Source organism: Myotis davidii, unplaced genomic scaffold (genome assembly GCF_000327345.1).
Source record: "Myotis davidii unplaced genomic scaffold, ASM32734v1 scaffold6, whole genome shotgun sequence".
Lineage (NCBI taxonomy): Eukaryota > Metazoa > Chordata > Mammalia > Chiroptera > Vespertilionidae > Myotis > Myotis davidii.
In genome coordinates, this window is record NW_006383011.1 from 1,488,072 (window position 1) to 1,503,845 (window position 15,774).

A 15,774-nucleotide genomic window follows, 5' to 3' on the forward strand; every position below is an offset into this window, starting at 1 on the left:
ATGCCCATATTCATGCCCATTCCACTCATAGGTCCTAGAAGGGAGATAAAAATCCAAGAAGAGGCCAGAAAATGAGCAAAGTCAACAGATAGTGCCAAAAGACCCTTAAAAAAAAAAAAAACAGGTTCCAGAGGGTTGAGAAACAGTGAGATCTTCAGTGCGTAAAGATCCTGGCTTCCCCTCTGCAATATCTTAGATGCACAGATGGCAGGCAAGGCAGGCAGCTTGAGATAACAGCAAAGGATGAAGTGACTTTACCTGGGCTGATGGGGGGTGACACTCTTGGAGTTACAAATGAGGAGCAACCACAAAGCAGTCTTACCTGGTGCCCTGATGCCCATGTGTTGCTGACCGTCCATTACGAAACCTCCCATTGGCTGTCCATCGGGGTTATAAGGTGTTCCTTGACTTACTACAAAAGTGCAGAACACAGGTTCTTAATAACAGTCTCCAAGACAGAAAAGAGAGAGAGAGAGAGAGAGAGAGAGAACATACCAGGCAGATAAAATTTTAAAACACTCCAAGTTAAATTTCAGCTCTACATACCTGTGACCAAGTTTTAAAACACTGTTCAAAGAATAGTGAAGATACAAAAAGGTCATGTTTGGGGTTTTGTCTGGCGATCACACAATAGTTGTTTCAAGGGGAAAAAAATTATGGGAATATGACTAAATATGTAGTGACTCCATGTGGTGTTTACCACGGTTTTTCATAGTGCTCACTGAGATGAGAGAGTGTTTTGTAAAGAAAGTATAGATTCACATCAGCCCCTCGTAAATACTGTTGTTAATTTCATTGGTATATTATAATACAAAAATAAATCCTAGAAAGATGTTTCTTGGATTTTTAGATCTGCAAGTTGTGATCCCATAGACGTGTTGCCATTTTAAGCTCTGATTAAAACACAAAAAGCTATTTTTTAAAAAAAGTTGAACACCAGAAGATGAATATTAACAGGAGAAGGCCTGAGAAAAGGAATCGTGTATTTATACCACTACCTGAATCCCATGTTTTAACTGTACATGAAAAGCTGCTTCAGAAGTAAGCTGCCTTGGGTTATTAAAGCACACAAAAGCTCTACCTCATTGAATGTCTTTGAACTTTACTGAGTCCCACAAGCGATCCTGACCCCTTTGCCCTTTTGACAGGTAATAAAGTTTACAGCAATTCCACACCAAGCCATGCACCAGGGAGTGGTCATAGTAGCAGAAAGAGCTGGGAAGGCAAACTCAGAAAAAAAATCACATTAATATATTGAATGTGTACAAAGAATATTGTAACTGAGCATTGTAATGATTTAAGAGCTACTTTTCTTTTTTTTCCACCTTCTCCAAACGTTTTTATAATGATGTTAAATTGATTAGTGTTGTTATGAAACTAAACCGGTTTCATTTTAATTGCCAGGCGCTCCTAGCACTCACTCCCAGTTTATTTACCAGGTATCGGACCTCCCGGTGAATGGCTTGAGGATGGTTTTCGCTTGCGTGACTTGAATACAGTCACTATGGGGGACTTGCCTGCTCGGTTGGATTGGTCTATCATGGGCTGCACTATTCTTCTCCGGGCATTAATAAACCTGTAACCAAGAAAGTAGAGCAAATCATTATTCCTTAAAACAAAACAAAACCCAAAAAAGCAATGGGGGGAGGTGGAGGAAGAGAAGATGGATCACAGTAAGAGCAAAGTGAGATCCTGGCAGAGAGAGTGGCTCTCCCCCGCTCACTGTGCAGTTTCAAATGCTGCAAAACCTGTAACCCCCAGTGACCTTTGAGTACACAGGCTGGGGTTTCTGAGTTGATTTATGTTTGCCTGTTTTACCGCAGTTGGACACTTCCATTTCATCTTTTCATGGGGGAATTAGCAGAATTTTCAGGAAACAATACCAGCCACCACTCTTTTCAATTGCAAGGGGGGGATATTTGGTGGGGAGCGCGAGATGTCCATAAGGGCATCCGTTACCTCTTCTAATTAGTGACATTTCATTCTTATGTTCTCCGACTTCTTTTTTACAATTTTTGTCGAAACCTTCCCTACCTCTTGCAAACCTAATTCTATTTTAATGCCCACTATTAAGATAATGAACTGGGAAGGCAGCACACCATCAAATGAGGGAATGTCTGGAGTTTATCACCACTAACTCACACTGCTGGGGACTTCAGAGAAACGCATTCCTTTTAGAGATTTCTTGGGGTGGCTTTTTTTTTTTTGCTCTTTATGTAAAGTCTGAGGTCAAGGCGAGGTCACAGCTATACAGTAATTGAACTTATAATCTTGCTTTCTCCAGCTAAACCTGAAAATTTATAATAAACCTCTTATTAAGATATTTAAGTCACTTAAGTGTCTTAATAAGATTTACTTTATACAACTTTTGTTGCCCGTACAAAAGTGATTAGCCACTGGAAAAATAAAAAAGTGGTTAATACAAGCTCTCCAAAGTCATGCTCATGAAATTTCTAACTCTTAAGATCCCTAGGTACTGCCTAATACTAAGACTTACATATCAAATACAGGAAATGAACAGGACATAGTGGATTCTGAAATAGTAAAGTGCTTTTAGTTCTCAATTCAATTCAGATTTGAATATATTGAACATGAGCCGCACATAAAAATACAGTAAAAAGTTTGATTATTCACTATTAATAATTAAAGGATCCACAGTCCAGTATGAATTCTAGTTTGTAAGTCTCCCCTCTTCAGGTAGGAAAATAATTCCCCCAAAACAAACCATTAAACAGACAGGGACAGGTTTTTAAAATAAAAATGAAGCCCTGACCAGTTTGGCTCAGTGGATAGAGCATCGGCTTGCGGACTCAAGGGTCCCGGGTTCGATTCCTGTCAAGGGCATGTACCTTGGTTGCGGGCACATCCCCAGTGGGAGATGTGCAGGAGGCAGCTGACCGATGCTTCTCTCTCATCGATGTTTCTAACTCTCTATCCCTCTCCCTTCCTCTCTGTAAAAAATCAATAAAATATATTTTTTAAAAAAATGAAAACTCCATGACATTTGAAGATTCTCAATATCTTACATTCCTATGTCTTTCCATTGTCTGAGAAGTAATTAAAATAAATAATGACAGTGGAATCTAACTAAAAGGACACTGTTAGTGCTAACTCTTATTGGTAACACTTATTATATCAGTTCTTGTATATGAAGTTCCTGAACTGCTAATAAAAATATTTAAAGCACAGATCTAAAACAAATTGTGTTGCAAATCAGGTTATCATTATCTTGTATAAACCATGAAAATTGGAATCAGTGAGCAGAAGGTTAGATTAATTCTCCATTCTCATTATAAGCACAGGTGTAGCACCAACACCATGTGAAATAACCAATTAAAATGAAAAAAAATTCTGCCTTTTCATTATCTGCCTTCACTGCATGACCAATTAGAAAATTATTTAATATTAATTTTCTGCATATACCAAAAGTAATTTTCATAGTAACTAATCTAGGTAAAGAGACCAACACTCAACTCTTTATCTACTGCTACTGTTCATAGTCTGCAGGCTCTTAGGGTGAAGGAACTCTGGTAACTTTTTTAAAAGTCCTTTTAAAAACATAATATTTTGTGGATATGATTTATACTATTTATATAAAAATAGGAAGAGCACTTTTTAACAAACGCGAAGCCACCGCTCTGATAAATTAAGTGACTTATTTGAGGTCACATGTTACCCAAGAGATGTTAATAATTTGCTGAGTGACAGACAGCTGGCGAATAGTATCAAGTACCCGCCTCTCTAATGTCCTAAACAGAGCATGGCCACTACTGTGCCACCCATCTAGAATATTCTGAAGTACATAGATATTTTTAAATGAGCTGGTTTTGAGCCAATCAACACTGGCAACAACTCTATCATTGATTCCAATAAGCATGACCGAACGTTTTGTAGATTGGGGATTTTGATGACTGTATTGCTAGTGTATATAGACAGAGATAAAACTATGAATAAGATTTGGTGGCTTGAGTTATCTATATTCCATAGCTTGCCTCTTTCACAGCTGTATATTCAGATTCCCAAAGACCAATTCATATTAATCAACTCAAGTTTGAATCCATGACTGTTAAACCCAAGGAATGAGAGAAAAATCACACCTCGGTTTTGGAAGGGGCTTTAATGGTCACCTAGCTAGGTCACTGACTCCCTTTCACTCTCTGATATCCCCATGTAATGGGTATCAAGAGGGTAACCTCTGCTGGGCTGTTTCTAATACAATACTTGCCACCTTACCTCAGAGCCCACTCATTCCATAGACCATGCAGCTGTCAGCAGCTTTGCCTCACTGGATCTAAAGTGCTTTCACCAGGACAACTTCTTGGGGTAATTTAAACAATTTAAATATTACTTCTTCAGGATTGCTTTCAAATATTTAAACCATAGCCATCATGCTCCATTGGCTTTTCCCCTCTTCTCCCTAGGTTATACCTCTGTGATTCTTAACAATGCCATTCTAGGATGTGAGTTGTTCTAGGATGTTGAGTCCATTCATCATTTGGGCCATGCTCTGCTCACTACGCTGAGGTTTGTCTGTGTGCCTCTGACGGTCGTCAGTGGACAACACGAAATGCTGTTACTCTAGCCCTGCTCTGGTCCCCAGGTAGCAAGTAAACACCTCACCACAGCCTCTCAACTAAGGGCCCCCAGGTACTAGGTACTGCTGCTTTTCTTTTGGTGGCAATAACCAGTTGTTAATACTGACAGCACCGATGTAGGCTACCGTTAGGATATGTAGATATGAAGATATTTCATTAAATAAAATAAAAATAATAAAACATTGAAAACCCAAGAACACCTAATCACTTTGTCTAAACTACATACTTGGAACTTCTCATCTTTGAAAACTTATCAGCTCATACAGGACATCATAAACTCTCAGAATGTTACCAGATTATAATTCCTATACTTATATGAAATACACTATTATCTGGGGTCATGACAGATATCTTTACCTAAAAATAACTAATAGCCAAATATTTTCTTTTTTAAAGCATGATCTCTTTGATCTTAAAACCATCTGAACATTTGCCTCTCTTTAGTGTATTTTATCATTATCCTAGACTATCTTATATGTACTCTCTTTGGAAGTATGCTACGTACAGCAAAGCCATGTGTTTAGATGGCTTCGGGGTGAATTCAGATACAAAAACATTTTCCTTCTGGGCAAAGTAATAAAATGACATTCTTGCTCCTCCCACTATAAGTCAAACAGAGGTCAGTTCCCCCATCCCAGTATCTGTTTAAATAAACTGGCCCAGCTGTTTGTTTCTAAAATGCCCTTTGACCTCGTGTCTCATCCTCCCTGCTTTTGTGACAGAATGCTTTACTTTCCATTGTGGAAGATTCTAAATTATCAAGAATTTTCTAAACACTGAACCAAAAAAAGAACTTTAGATTTTATGTGAACTTACATGAACATATTTCCTTCTTAAAATACTGTCATTTCAAGAAGCATCAGTAAAATACTTATTTTAAGCTCACATGTGTGTGTACAAATATATATCAACAGTTATGTATGAATACATAAATATATTTTAGAGCTTGAACATAAGAAGAAAGTGTTTTTAGAGCTAAATAAAAAAAGAAAATGACAAAATTCCAATTTGAATGTACAATAAAATGTGCATTCTCCAACAACCACCAAGTAGTTGAAGATAAAATATATCCATCAACTCCATACAATCTTTAGAATTTTCCAGATTGATAATAAGGTCTATTTTAAAAGTTTGTTAGTTTAAAGACATAAGAGAAAACTTTTACAACTGATGTCCAACCATTACAGCCCTTAAAATTCAGATGTATACTGTCAGGAATACCTGACAACAAGACATGAAAGGAGTTTCACACTTTGGTTTCATAAAATGCAGCTCACATTTGCCATAAACTGGGCAATTAAAAGGTAACCTCTCAGTGAAGTGTGCTTTCAGGTTGGGAAACATTCTTTTTGCCTTTTCACATTACATTCTGAACATCAAGGTATATTTTTTACTTTTTACTTAGTTATTTGTTTAGGACACACGTCCTAATAAGGGGAAATGGGGGGTTAAAAGGGAAGCAAAATCTTCAAAAACATTACACAGGGGATCATCTCCAAATTGCATTTTATTCTTTAAATTTTTAAATAGGAATCAGACAAGGAGAATGGGAGATGAATCCTGACTTATAAAAAAAGAAAATGACAAAATTCCAATTGGAATGTACAATAAAATGTGCATTCTTCAACAACCACCAAGTAGTTTAAGATAAAATATATCCATCAACTCCATACAATCTTTAGAATTTTGCAGATTGATAATAAGGTCTCTTTTAAAAGTTTGTTAGTTTAAAGACGTAAGAGAAAACTGTAAAAAAAACACTACAGGAATTCTTGCTTTATTCTTCCTTCTCTTGGCCCCCTAGATTTTTTTTATCATTAGGCTTTTAAAGTTTTTCATTCTGCTAATCCCACCTATCTCCTTTTCTTCTCAGCCTCTGTATACCTGAATAGCTTTCTGAGCAAGATCTGGTAGAACAGCTTTCTAAAGTTGACCTTTGTCCTTTAGTTTATCCTCCACTCCTTGCCCTGGTTCCTTCCCACAGAACTGGATGGCTAAGTTTAGTTTCCTCTCCGTGAGAACCAGGAAAGGTGGAGAGATTGTAGGGAGCATCCATCTGAACCAAAATACAAGGTGCATTTTCCCAGGCCACAGGCAACTTTTCCACACAGCTTTGCCCCTTTCCTATACTTTTACTCCCTTATACTTCCTTGTATGGTTCTCTAATACCAACAAAAATAAGACAAAATGACTTGCTCACTTTCAGAAAAGGCACTTTCACCTTGCTTCAGTTAATTCTATTACTCAATGTTTGCAGCCTACTGTATTCATTGATGATTAAGGGATGTCCACATTTTGTTACTTCAGCAAGTCACTGCCAACACGGTGAACCACAGAAAATCAAAATGCTGCTGTTTCTAAACAATGACATGACTGTCAGTCATCCCCATAGTGCTTCTTGCCAACTGGGCAGAAGTGAATAGTCAGCAAGAATGGGGGGTATCTATTTAATATGGAGGAATATCATTTTACAATGCTCTCACATATGCCCGAGAAGCTAAAATTATCAACTTAATATTAAAGAAAAGATTTCATTAAATAGCAGGATATGTTAGTAAAAATGCCTTCTATACCTATACCATTCATCAAAGGAAGTGTAAATTATACTCATGTTTGATTAATATTTAGCTATAGTTAGGAATAGCTATACTTTAATAATAATACTTTAATATTAATACTTTATAATAAAAACTAATACCATGCATTTTTAAGTATAAGAACTGGTGATTTCTGCATGCATTATTCTTTATTCAGTTAAAAATAAACAGTATGCAAGTATAATACTTAATTGATACATAATTCATTTTGGTAATTTCTATAAATATTTCTATAGAATTAAATCTTCAACTATAAAATGTCACATTGGAAGGTAGTTGCTGAATTCCAGAATTTTGTCCTTTCTCTAGTCCATAAATTTTCCTTAACGTAGCATTTCCTTCAACTTTATCACAGTCATTTAAATAAAACCATATATATTACATTTTTTAAAAGTCAGCATTTCCTAATAACTTTAAGGCCTGTCTTGTAAACAAACCCTTCAGCGAAAGAGTTCTAGCTATCTCCCAAATAACGCTCTGTCCTTTAAAACAAGAAATCAACTTCAAAATCTTCTGTTGGAATTCTTCATTTTAGATTTACATTCACTTATTGGATTTAACGATCCATAACTGGCAGTCTTCAGGGTCCAAGCCTGCTACACTCCCTTTCACTGCGAAATAAAATTTCATGAAACGTGATTTTAAGATGCTCAAGAAAGTTGACTCCATCTCAAGTCAAACCTTATGAAATCATGCTTTTGGCACCTTTCTCTAGTTTCTCAAGCTCCTCCAGGATCTGACAGTGCCAGGACTGCAATACATCATCTGTGTGTGTGAGGGTGGAGGAGAGTGGACAGGAGGGGAGAAGGCAGCACAGGTCCTGCCCCCCTTCCACCCTGGAAGTATAATATTGGAATTTGCTCCAATCACACTAAGCCCATCAGTCAGCAGTCCCTTCAGTGATGGGTGTATTTGTCAAATTACTCTAGAAAGGGCTGAAATTGAGGATGTTAATTACATATAAAAAAATTTTCAAAGCAACCAGTAAAAAGAAATCACTAATTAGTTGAACATTTTTACACAAAGAAATCACAAAACCCATGTATTATGTTGAACTTTCGATGTTGAAATAATGTCCAAACATTTTATCACTTGGTTATATAAAACGAAGTTTTTCCTTGAAAGCAAATTGCAACATGATTTTTTTTTATTCTAAACAAATATAAACTCATAGACAACAGTATGGGTGATTATGGAGGGAAAAGAAAGTTGGGGGAGGTAAAGAGGATAATGGAAGGATAAATGGTGATGGAAGGAGACTTGACTTAGGGTGATGAACACACAATACAATATACAGATGATGTATTATATATTTGTACTCCTGAAACCCATTTAATTTTATTAACCTCTGTGAGCTCTTTCCTTTCTCTAGGATCTCTCCTTTATTTGCCTTAGTTCCCAAGCCTTGACCAACCCCAAACTTCTCTAGCCTGGAGTCTCTACTCATACCAAGGGAGAATATCTCAAAATTTAGCTTGATTTCTACTCTTACCAGCCATGTTAGGCTATAGAACGCCACAATGAAGATGACTTGACTTGAATGGGGGCTTGTCTCTATTCCTTAGAATGTTCATTGTAATTTGTGTTTCAGTTAGAAAGGCTTGAAACCCCAGTAATGTATGTCACAATGTATGTCAAAATGTAGCCCCCTAATACAAATGGAACCACTTACACTAAAAGGCAAAAATATCTCAATTGAGGTATATGACAAAAATTTTTAAATAAAGACACTAAAACAAACAAAATGATCTCCTCTTAGAATATGTCAAATCTTTGAAAAATGCTTATGGGCATCTAAGGCACCCTAAAAAAAGTTTGGAAAAGATGGATTCCACTTATGAGTGGCTACCTTTTTCCCTGTACAATATTACACACAATTATCACAGTCAAAATACTGGCAAGTGCTCTGAAAATTGTAAAACCAAAGACAGGGGTATGTTGAGACAGTGTTATTATGATTCTCAAAAATACCTAATGGCATGCAAAAATACACACAGTTGTACATGAATGCTTATAGCAGCAAGAGGTAGAAACCATTCAAATGTCCACCAACGATGCATGGAGGAATAAAATGTGGTACATCCATAAAATCAAATATTATTTATCCATAAAAACAAAGTACTGATGACACTTTTTACAATGTGGAGGAAATTTAAAAACATTACTAGAGGTCCAGTGCATGAAAATTCATGCTCTGGAGGGGGGTCCCTCAGCCCAGCCTGCCCCCTCTCACAGTCCGGGAGCCCTCAGGGGCGGGAGGTGCCCCAGCGGTAAGGGGAAGGTGACGCTCCATCACACTTCTGCTGCTGCCACTGCTGGCAGCGCAAGCCTCGGCCAGCCCTGGTTATGTGTACCTCGGGCAGCCCTGGGCGGCTGGGAAGCTGAGGAGACTGGGCGCCGCCATCTTGTGGCTGTGGGTGCTGCCATCTTTGAGTGTGGGGCAGCAATTAGCATATCCCCTCCTTATTGGCTGTGGGCCCCACCATTTTTGCAACAGCATGAGGGTCAATTAGCATATTCCCTCTTTATTAGATAAAATTCTAAGAGAAAAAAGCCAGTCATAAAAGACCACATATCATATGGTAACATATATGTGAAATATCCAGAATAGGCAAATCTATAGGGACAGAAAGTAGATTCATGGTTGCCAGGAGCTGGTAGGATGGATGGAAGTGTGGGATGGGATATTAGCTAAAGGGTACAGATAATAGAGTATACAGGTATCAAATTATAATGTGGTACACCTGGAATTTATATAATACTATTAACCAATGTTACGCCAATAAAAAATTAAAACAAGATAAATAAAGGGTACCGGGTTTCTTTTTGAGGTGGTGAAAGCGTTCTAAAGTTGACTGTGGGGATAGCTTCCTACAAAAACCCATTGAATTGTATACTTTAAATGGGTAACTTGCATGGTATGTGAATTATATCCCAATGAAAGCTGTTAAAAATAAATATGTAAGGGTGGACTGGAAGAGGCGCTGGAGCAGGAATCAGCCTTCCCTCCCCTCTAATTGGCAGAGTAACGTTGTAAGGCCCTGAGCCTCAACTGTCACATGACGCATACAATCCCACCCAGCTTTCGCTTCTGTGGCTCCATAGCCCAGGGTTTCCAAAATTTTAATCCAGGCCCCTTTTGATAAATGTCAAAATCCCATGTCCCTTTGTTATTTGCACTTTCCAAAGAAATGACAGGACTAAAATCAGAAGTTAATTCTCAGTAAGCTTTTCTATGCTACGTTCACTCGGAATGATTCTGATTATGTCTGTTCTGCCCCCCACCCCGACTTGGCCCTGAGGATGGGAATACGGCCTTGCTAGGTGACCAGCCATGGGGGCTGAGATCTGACATCTTTGGACATGTACAGTTCCTTCAATTAGCTTTTCACCATCCACTACTCCCTGCCCTTTGCAAGTACATATGAACTCTGACCCAAACTAGGGATCAAATAAAGTCAGCCATAGCAGATGTTCTAGGGATACAGGCCAAGAAAGTTCCTCAACCAGACAACACCCCTCAAACATACTGGTGTACATTTAAACCAGCATCCTAGAGTAGAAAGAAAACAGTAGACACTTACATATGTTTTTAATCACGGCACTGGTCACTTCTATCCCTCGGCAATATGCTATTCTGGAAAACCAGTGACTTGATCAATATTCAGCCAGATCTTTCAAACGACCCGAAATTCATTTTTGAGCTAAGCCACATTTAGAACCCAAGACCAGTAATCCCCACAGGCCTGAAAGAGTTAATGTGTTTGAGAAAGGAAATATCTTTTCCTTCTTCAGAGATGGATCTAATCTTGCGAGGCGTTAGGCCCTTTGGTCACATCAGTTAAGAGGGTAAAAAGGAAAAGGGGAGCTCTCAAGGATGGGGACCCATTAAGGTTTTCCGTTTATTTGTTATTGTTCAGGTGTCAAGAGCCCAATAGAGTCCATTATTTCCCATACTAATGGGTCAGGCTGAAAGGCCCTGTAAGAATGGAAATAAATGAAAGAGGAAAATATCAACAACGATGAGGGCACCGAACAGGGGAGCCCTGTATTTGCCAAAGTTGCAGGCACCCATGTTGTTGGAGGGTTGTGTGTGTGTGCGTGTTGTTGTTGGTTTTTTTTAACGTTCTCCTTCCCCTTAAAAATTAAAACAGGAACAGAATGAAACGCTGAGCATTTACACAAAGCTCTAGGCATTCACACACTGGAGCGAGGCGGCCCGGATCCAAGACAACGTTGGCCCTCAGAAACACTTCCTTCCCCCGCGCCCCTGGCTCCACGCCATTTCTGAGAAAATTGTTTTATTCAACAAAGAGGCAACATTTGCCCCATTTTTTCATGTCGCGGGCTGACTTTCTAACCACTCAGAAATGCTGTTTGTTTTATGTAGGCGCAGCCCGAAGCAAGATGATGATGTAAGTGAGAGGGGAGAGGGGGGTCTCTGTGGGCACAGCGAGGTGCTTCGGTGCTCAATGGTTAATCACCCAACACCAGCCTCAGCAACTGTTGACACAAAATAGGTGGAGATCAGGTCTGTGCAAGCAGAAAATACCAGAAAGGCAAACTGTATGTAAACACACTTAAGGCAGATTTGACAAGAATAGACCTAAACCTGAGTTGCTAGGAACCTCTGAATGCCTCAGCTTCAGGGTCCCTCTGGGCAGAGGCTGCTTCCCCTGACCAAGTTTCCTCTCCGAAGAAGAAGAGGAACGCTGGAGACACTAAAACCAGCTCACAGGAGACAGCGGAGACATTTGTCCCCTTGCTTCACACAGGGTGCGTTTCCAATCTGCTCCTACATGCAGGATTTATGTAACGTAATACAGTTCTTCCACGTATACCTGGAGCGGGGCCAAATGAGAGAGACTGAAATAAAAAAAAAAAAAAAAGAAAAACACAAAAAACCCCAGTGTGTGCATACAGCCGCAATTCAGAAAGTTATTTCTCCTGACCTATAAAACGCATGCAAACAAGCACATGGATAACGCTTAAACAGTCTTTTAATCTTATCTAACTGACACCTGACAAGCCATTACTTATAGATTATTAATGCACCCACTAAAAAGTTTGTCATGTACAAAATTACTGGAAGAGAAGATTGAACGCCTGAGGAAAAAACAAATTTTGCTGCGCAGGAACTTCAGAAATTCCGAGGCTATTATCTGTCATGCCCTTCATAGGCTCACAGCACACGGCTAAAAACAACTGATTTGTCTCTATTAGGAGTCCTGAAATGACAGCATACATGGTTTTCATGTCTTGCGATAATGTTTAATTTCAACTAGTCTTTATTTTACCGGGCTTGATTTGCTTATTTCAGATAAAGAAAAAAATAACAACTTTTAATTAGCTTTCCTATTTGTCTCTCTATCAAGGGACCTGCTCTTTTTTCCAGTCCCACTGTAAAGTTGGGATCAGGATCAGATTCGGAACTAAACTTGCTCCTCTTTGATTCATATTAATTAGCACACAGTCTCATAGAGCATTAGAGGGGGAAGAGGCCGAGTCCCAATAATCAGTCCTACCTGACCATTGAAGGTGGAGGAAGCTGTTGCCATAGAGATAGAGTGACGCGATCAAGGACATGCATCTCATTGGTGAGGAGAGGGGAGGACAGATGACATGTTTTGACTTGAAATGCTCTTTCGCCTAGAAAACCCCTCCCCTTTCTCGCCCTGTGTAAGTTGTATGTTGTCATGGGGTTCACAGGGGAATTTGTCCCTTAGCCACCTGTGGATGCGGGCTCTTCCCCTTGACCCTGATACCTCTCAGCCCCCTCACTTCCCATGCTCTCTGCGAGGACATGGGAGTCGGGCCCAGCCCTGCCAGGTCTCATGACATGTAAGGAGTTCTTTCCATTTCTCAGACCAAATGCTTGTGCCAAGACGCTGACGACAACAGATGGGCCTTAATTAGGACTTGCAGCCAGTGCTGCTGATCTACACACCGTGTTCAACGTCAACAACCCAGCCGCTGGTCCCACTGCCTTCAAAGGGGTCACAGGTATTCAGAAGCACGGGGCCCATGATGGCACATCAGTCTTCCAACTCACTCGACTCTGGGCCTCCCTTGAACCCCAGCCCTAAGCGGTCCTGAAAAACGCCCTCAGGTGGTACTGACTCCCAACTCACTGGCTTTGAATGCGAGCGGAAGGAGACAGCGGTAACACAAAACGGGACCTGGATTTCAGGCCCAGCTCCCTGCCTCCTGCTCCTTCCCATTTCTCTTCTCGCCTACACTCAAGGTCCCCTGGAAGAAGGGCAGGCCTTTTGCACCCAACAGAGGGCCGACACCCACCCCTTCCGCAAGGGTTTCCATCTTTCACAATATGAAGGATGGGATTTAACATGGAGTGGGGAGAGGGGGGCTTCTGAGTGAATTTGTGGCATGAAACTTACAACAAACTCTACTTAACAGAGTCATTTTCAAAGAGGATTATTTGTTGTACATTTTTAAAATCTGCACACAAAAGCAGTGTCTCCGTTGAACTCCTAAGACTCTCTGACATGACAATACCTGAAGGTTTCTAAATTCACAGCTCTTTTCCCTGCGAGCTATTTGCTCAGCTTTCCCAACAACACCCTGCCTGCCTGGCCCCGCGCCAGCTCTGTCTCAGGCAATATGCAAGCTAAACATTTTTTGACTGATTTCAATATTTTCTTATGAGCAACTAGACAGTATTTTATCTAGTGAGTATTACTGATTGCTGTAATCTAAGCCCGGAGTAAGCGCCTGTAAAGGTAATATTATTAGAATTGACACTCAAGGTGAAAAGCTTAGCACTTAACTGTGGCTGGAAGAACAACAACCCATTCCAAAATGTTCTGGAGGGTTTTCATATTTATATCTCCTTCTGCTCCTTCCTTTAAGGATACTGCACCTGTTACTCCATTGATCTATTATGAAATCTACCTTAAATGTAGGTTACACTTAAATTCTCAGGGGAAAATGTTAAGTCACCTATTTAATAAAATTACCTTTTGTGTGTGAAGTCGTGCATCCCTAGGTAATTCCTAGGCAAGGGGAATCAGTCCACACCCATACACCCTGCACTTTCATTCTGTAGCCGAATAACAAACGAATGGCCCAGTACCCCTTGCACGGTGCCCTGTTCCTTTTACATCTGTTTCTCCTGCTTTTGTGTCATGCCTCTGTTTAGTTTTATTGACAAAACAATCTGTGGCTAATGTTTAAACAACATCTGTAAAATGTATTATTAAATTACGTTGGGAGAAAAAACAGAGCAATTCTATGAAACCCTATGACCCCCTATTGATTTTTAGATCACAGAAGTTGAAAGGATAATTTGTGAATGTTTTAACATTTACATCTGTGCAGGTACCTATATTTATAGGATCTTTGATTACTTATAAAAGTATTTGCTCCATGATTACCATAACTCAGGAAGAAACCTGACCTTTACCAGTTGAATCTGTTTATAATAATAAGGGAGATCCTATTTTTAAAAAAGTACGTTTACATTTTTACCTGCCAGGGGCATAAATCTCTAGGGATAACATACATTTCCCCCCAACTAGGAATGAATGGGAAGTGATGCCTGAATGCTTTGCAGTTTTGCAGGCAATAAATGAAGCAACTAGGAAACTCTGGTGCATGTACTCAACCTGTGACCGGTGGCACTGAGATACTTCTATGAAGTGTCACCTTGGTGACAGGATGCTCCCGGGATTGTATGCACCCGACTGCTGGACAGTGTTTTTTCTCTCCACATACATCCTGTGTTTCACATACATTGTATGACTTGCACCCTAAAATCTGTATTGCCTTCTTAGAGGGTAAAGGAATATTCATCTTACTTTAGCCTTAATGGGAAAATGTTGGGACGAGAAGTAGTAAACAAAGAAATGTAAAATGTATTCAGCGCACCCTCGGCTAGAACTCTGCTGAGGCATCCGGCAAATAAGTTACAATCACAGGCACACGTTTTCATCACGCGCAATTCCCAGGTCTACAACACTGCTGTGGACACATATAAGGCAGTTTTCATTTGACAATTCTACACTCACATTCTCGACATAAAGAAATAAAGTTGGTCTGAAGAAAAAAGAACCAAGTGTTAACTGTGCATGTGTGTGGAGTGTGTGTGTGTGTGTGTGTGTGTGTGGCTCTCTCCTGTTGCTTCTTCTACCCTAAGTCCTTCCTTTGTTTCACTGCCCCCACCTGTAATAAACATGCTCTCAAAATCACCTGGGCTTGTACTATGCAATCTTTCCTGCACAAAGTCAAGAACCCACACACTACAGGCCGGCCAAAGCAGACCCACAGCTGGCCCGGTCCTTATCTGGTGATACGTATGTGTTTTCTTTAAAGTTCTACCTAAATAGTTAAAGACTCAAACAACCATCTAATCTCAAATTTTAAGAAGTTTCTGTTTAAATGATTACAATATTCAACATATGAGTAACACGTTTTCACTGCTAATACAACACAACAACAATGGAAAAACAAAGAGACAAAACCCCAGATGCTATTATTTATCATTTTTGGATCAAACCATAATGGGAAGTGAGGCAGCAAAGAAAGAAGAATACACAAATTTATAGCATATACTATATTTCAAA

The 15,774-nt window shown here is 39.5% G+C and overlaps 1 protein-coding gene across 3 annotated transcripts in view; it reads right to left on the reverse strand.

The window, feature by feature from the left end:
- The window catches only part of MEIS1 (Meis homeobox 1), a 132,259-nt gene that overhangs the window by 3,746 nt on the left and 112,739 nt on the right, over positions 1 to 15,774 (reverse strand). For 2 of the 3 annotated variants that reach the window (XM_006778525.2, XM_006778526.2), the window contains exons 10-11: positions 1,518 to 1,576; positions 323 to 412 (exon numbers count right to left, since the gene is read on the reverse strand). In XM_006778525.2, the coding sequence (XP_006778588.1) occupies positions 323 to 412; positions 1,518 to 1,576 (149 nt within the window). Of the gene's footprint in view, positions 35 to 322; positions 413 to 1,517; positions 1,577 to 15,774 lie in introns of all 3 variants that reach the window. The other variant, XM_006778527.2, reaches the window with a different exon arrangement.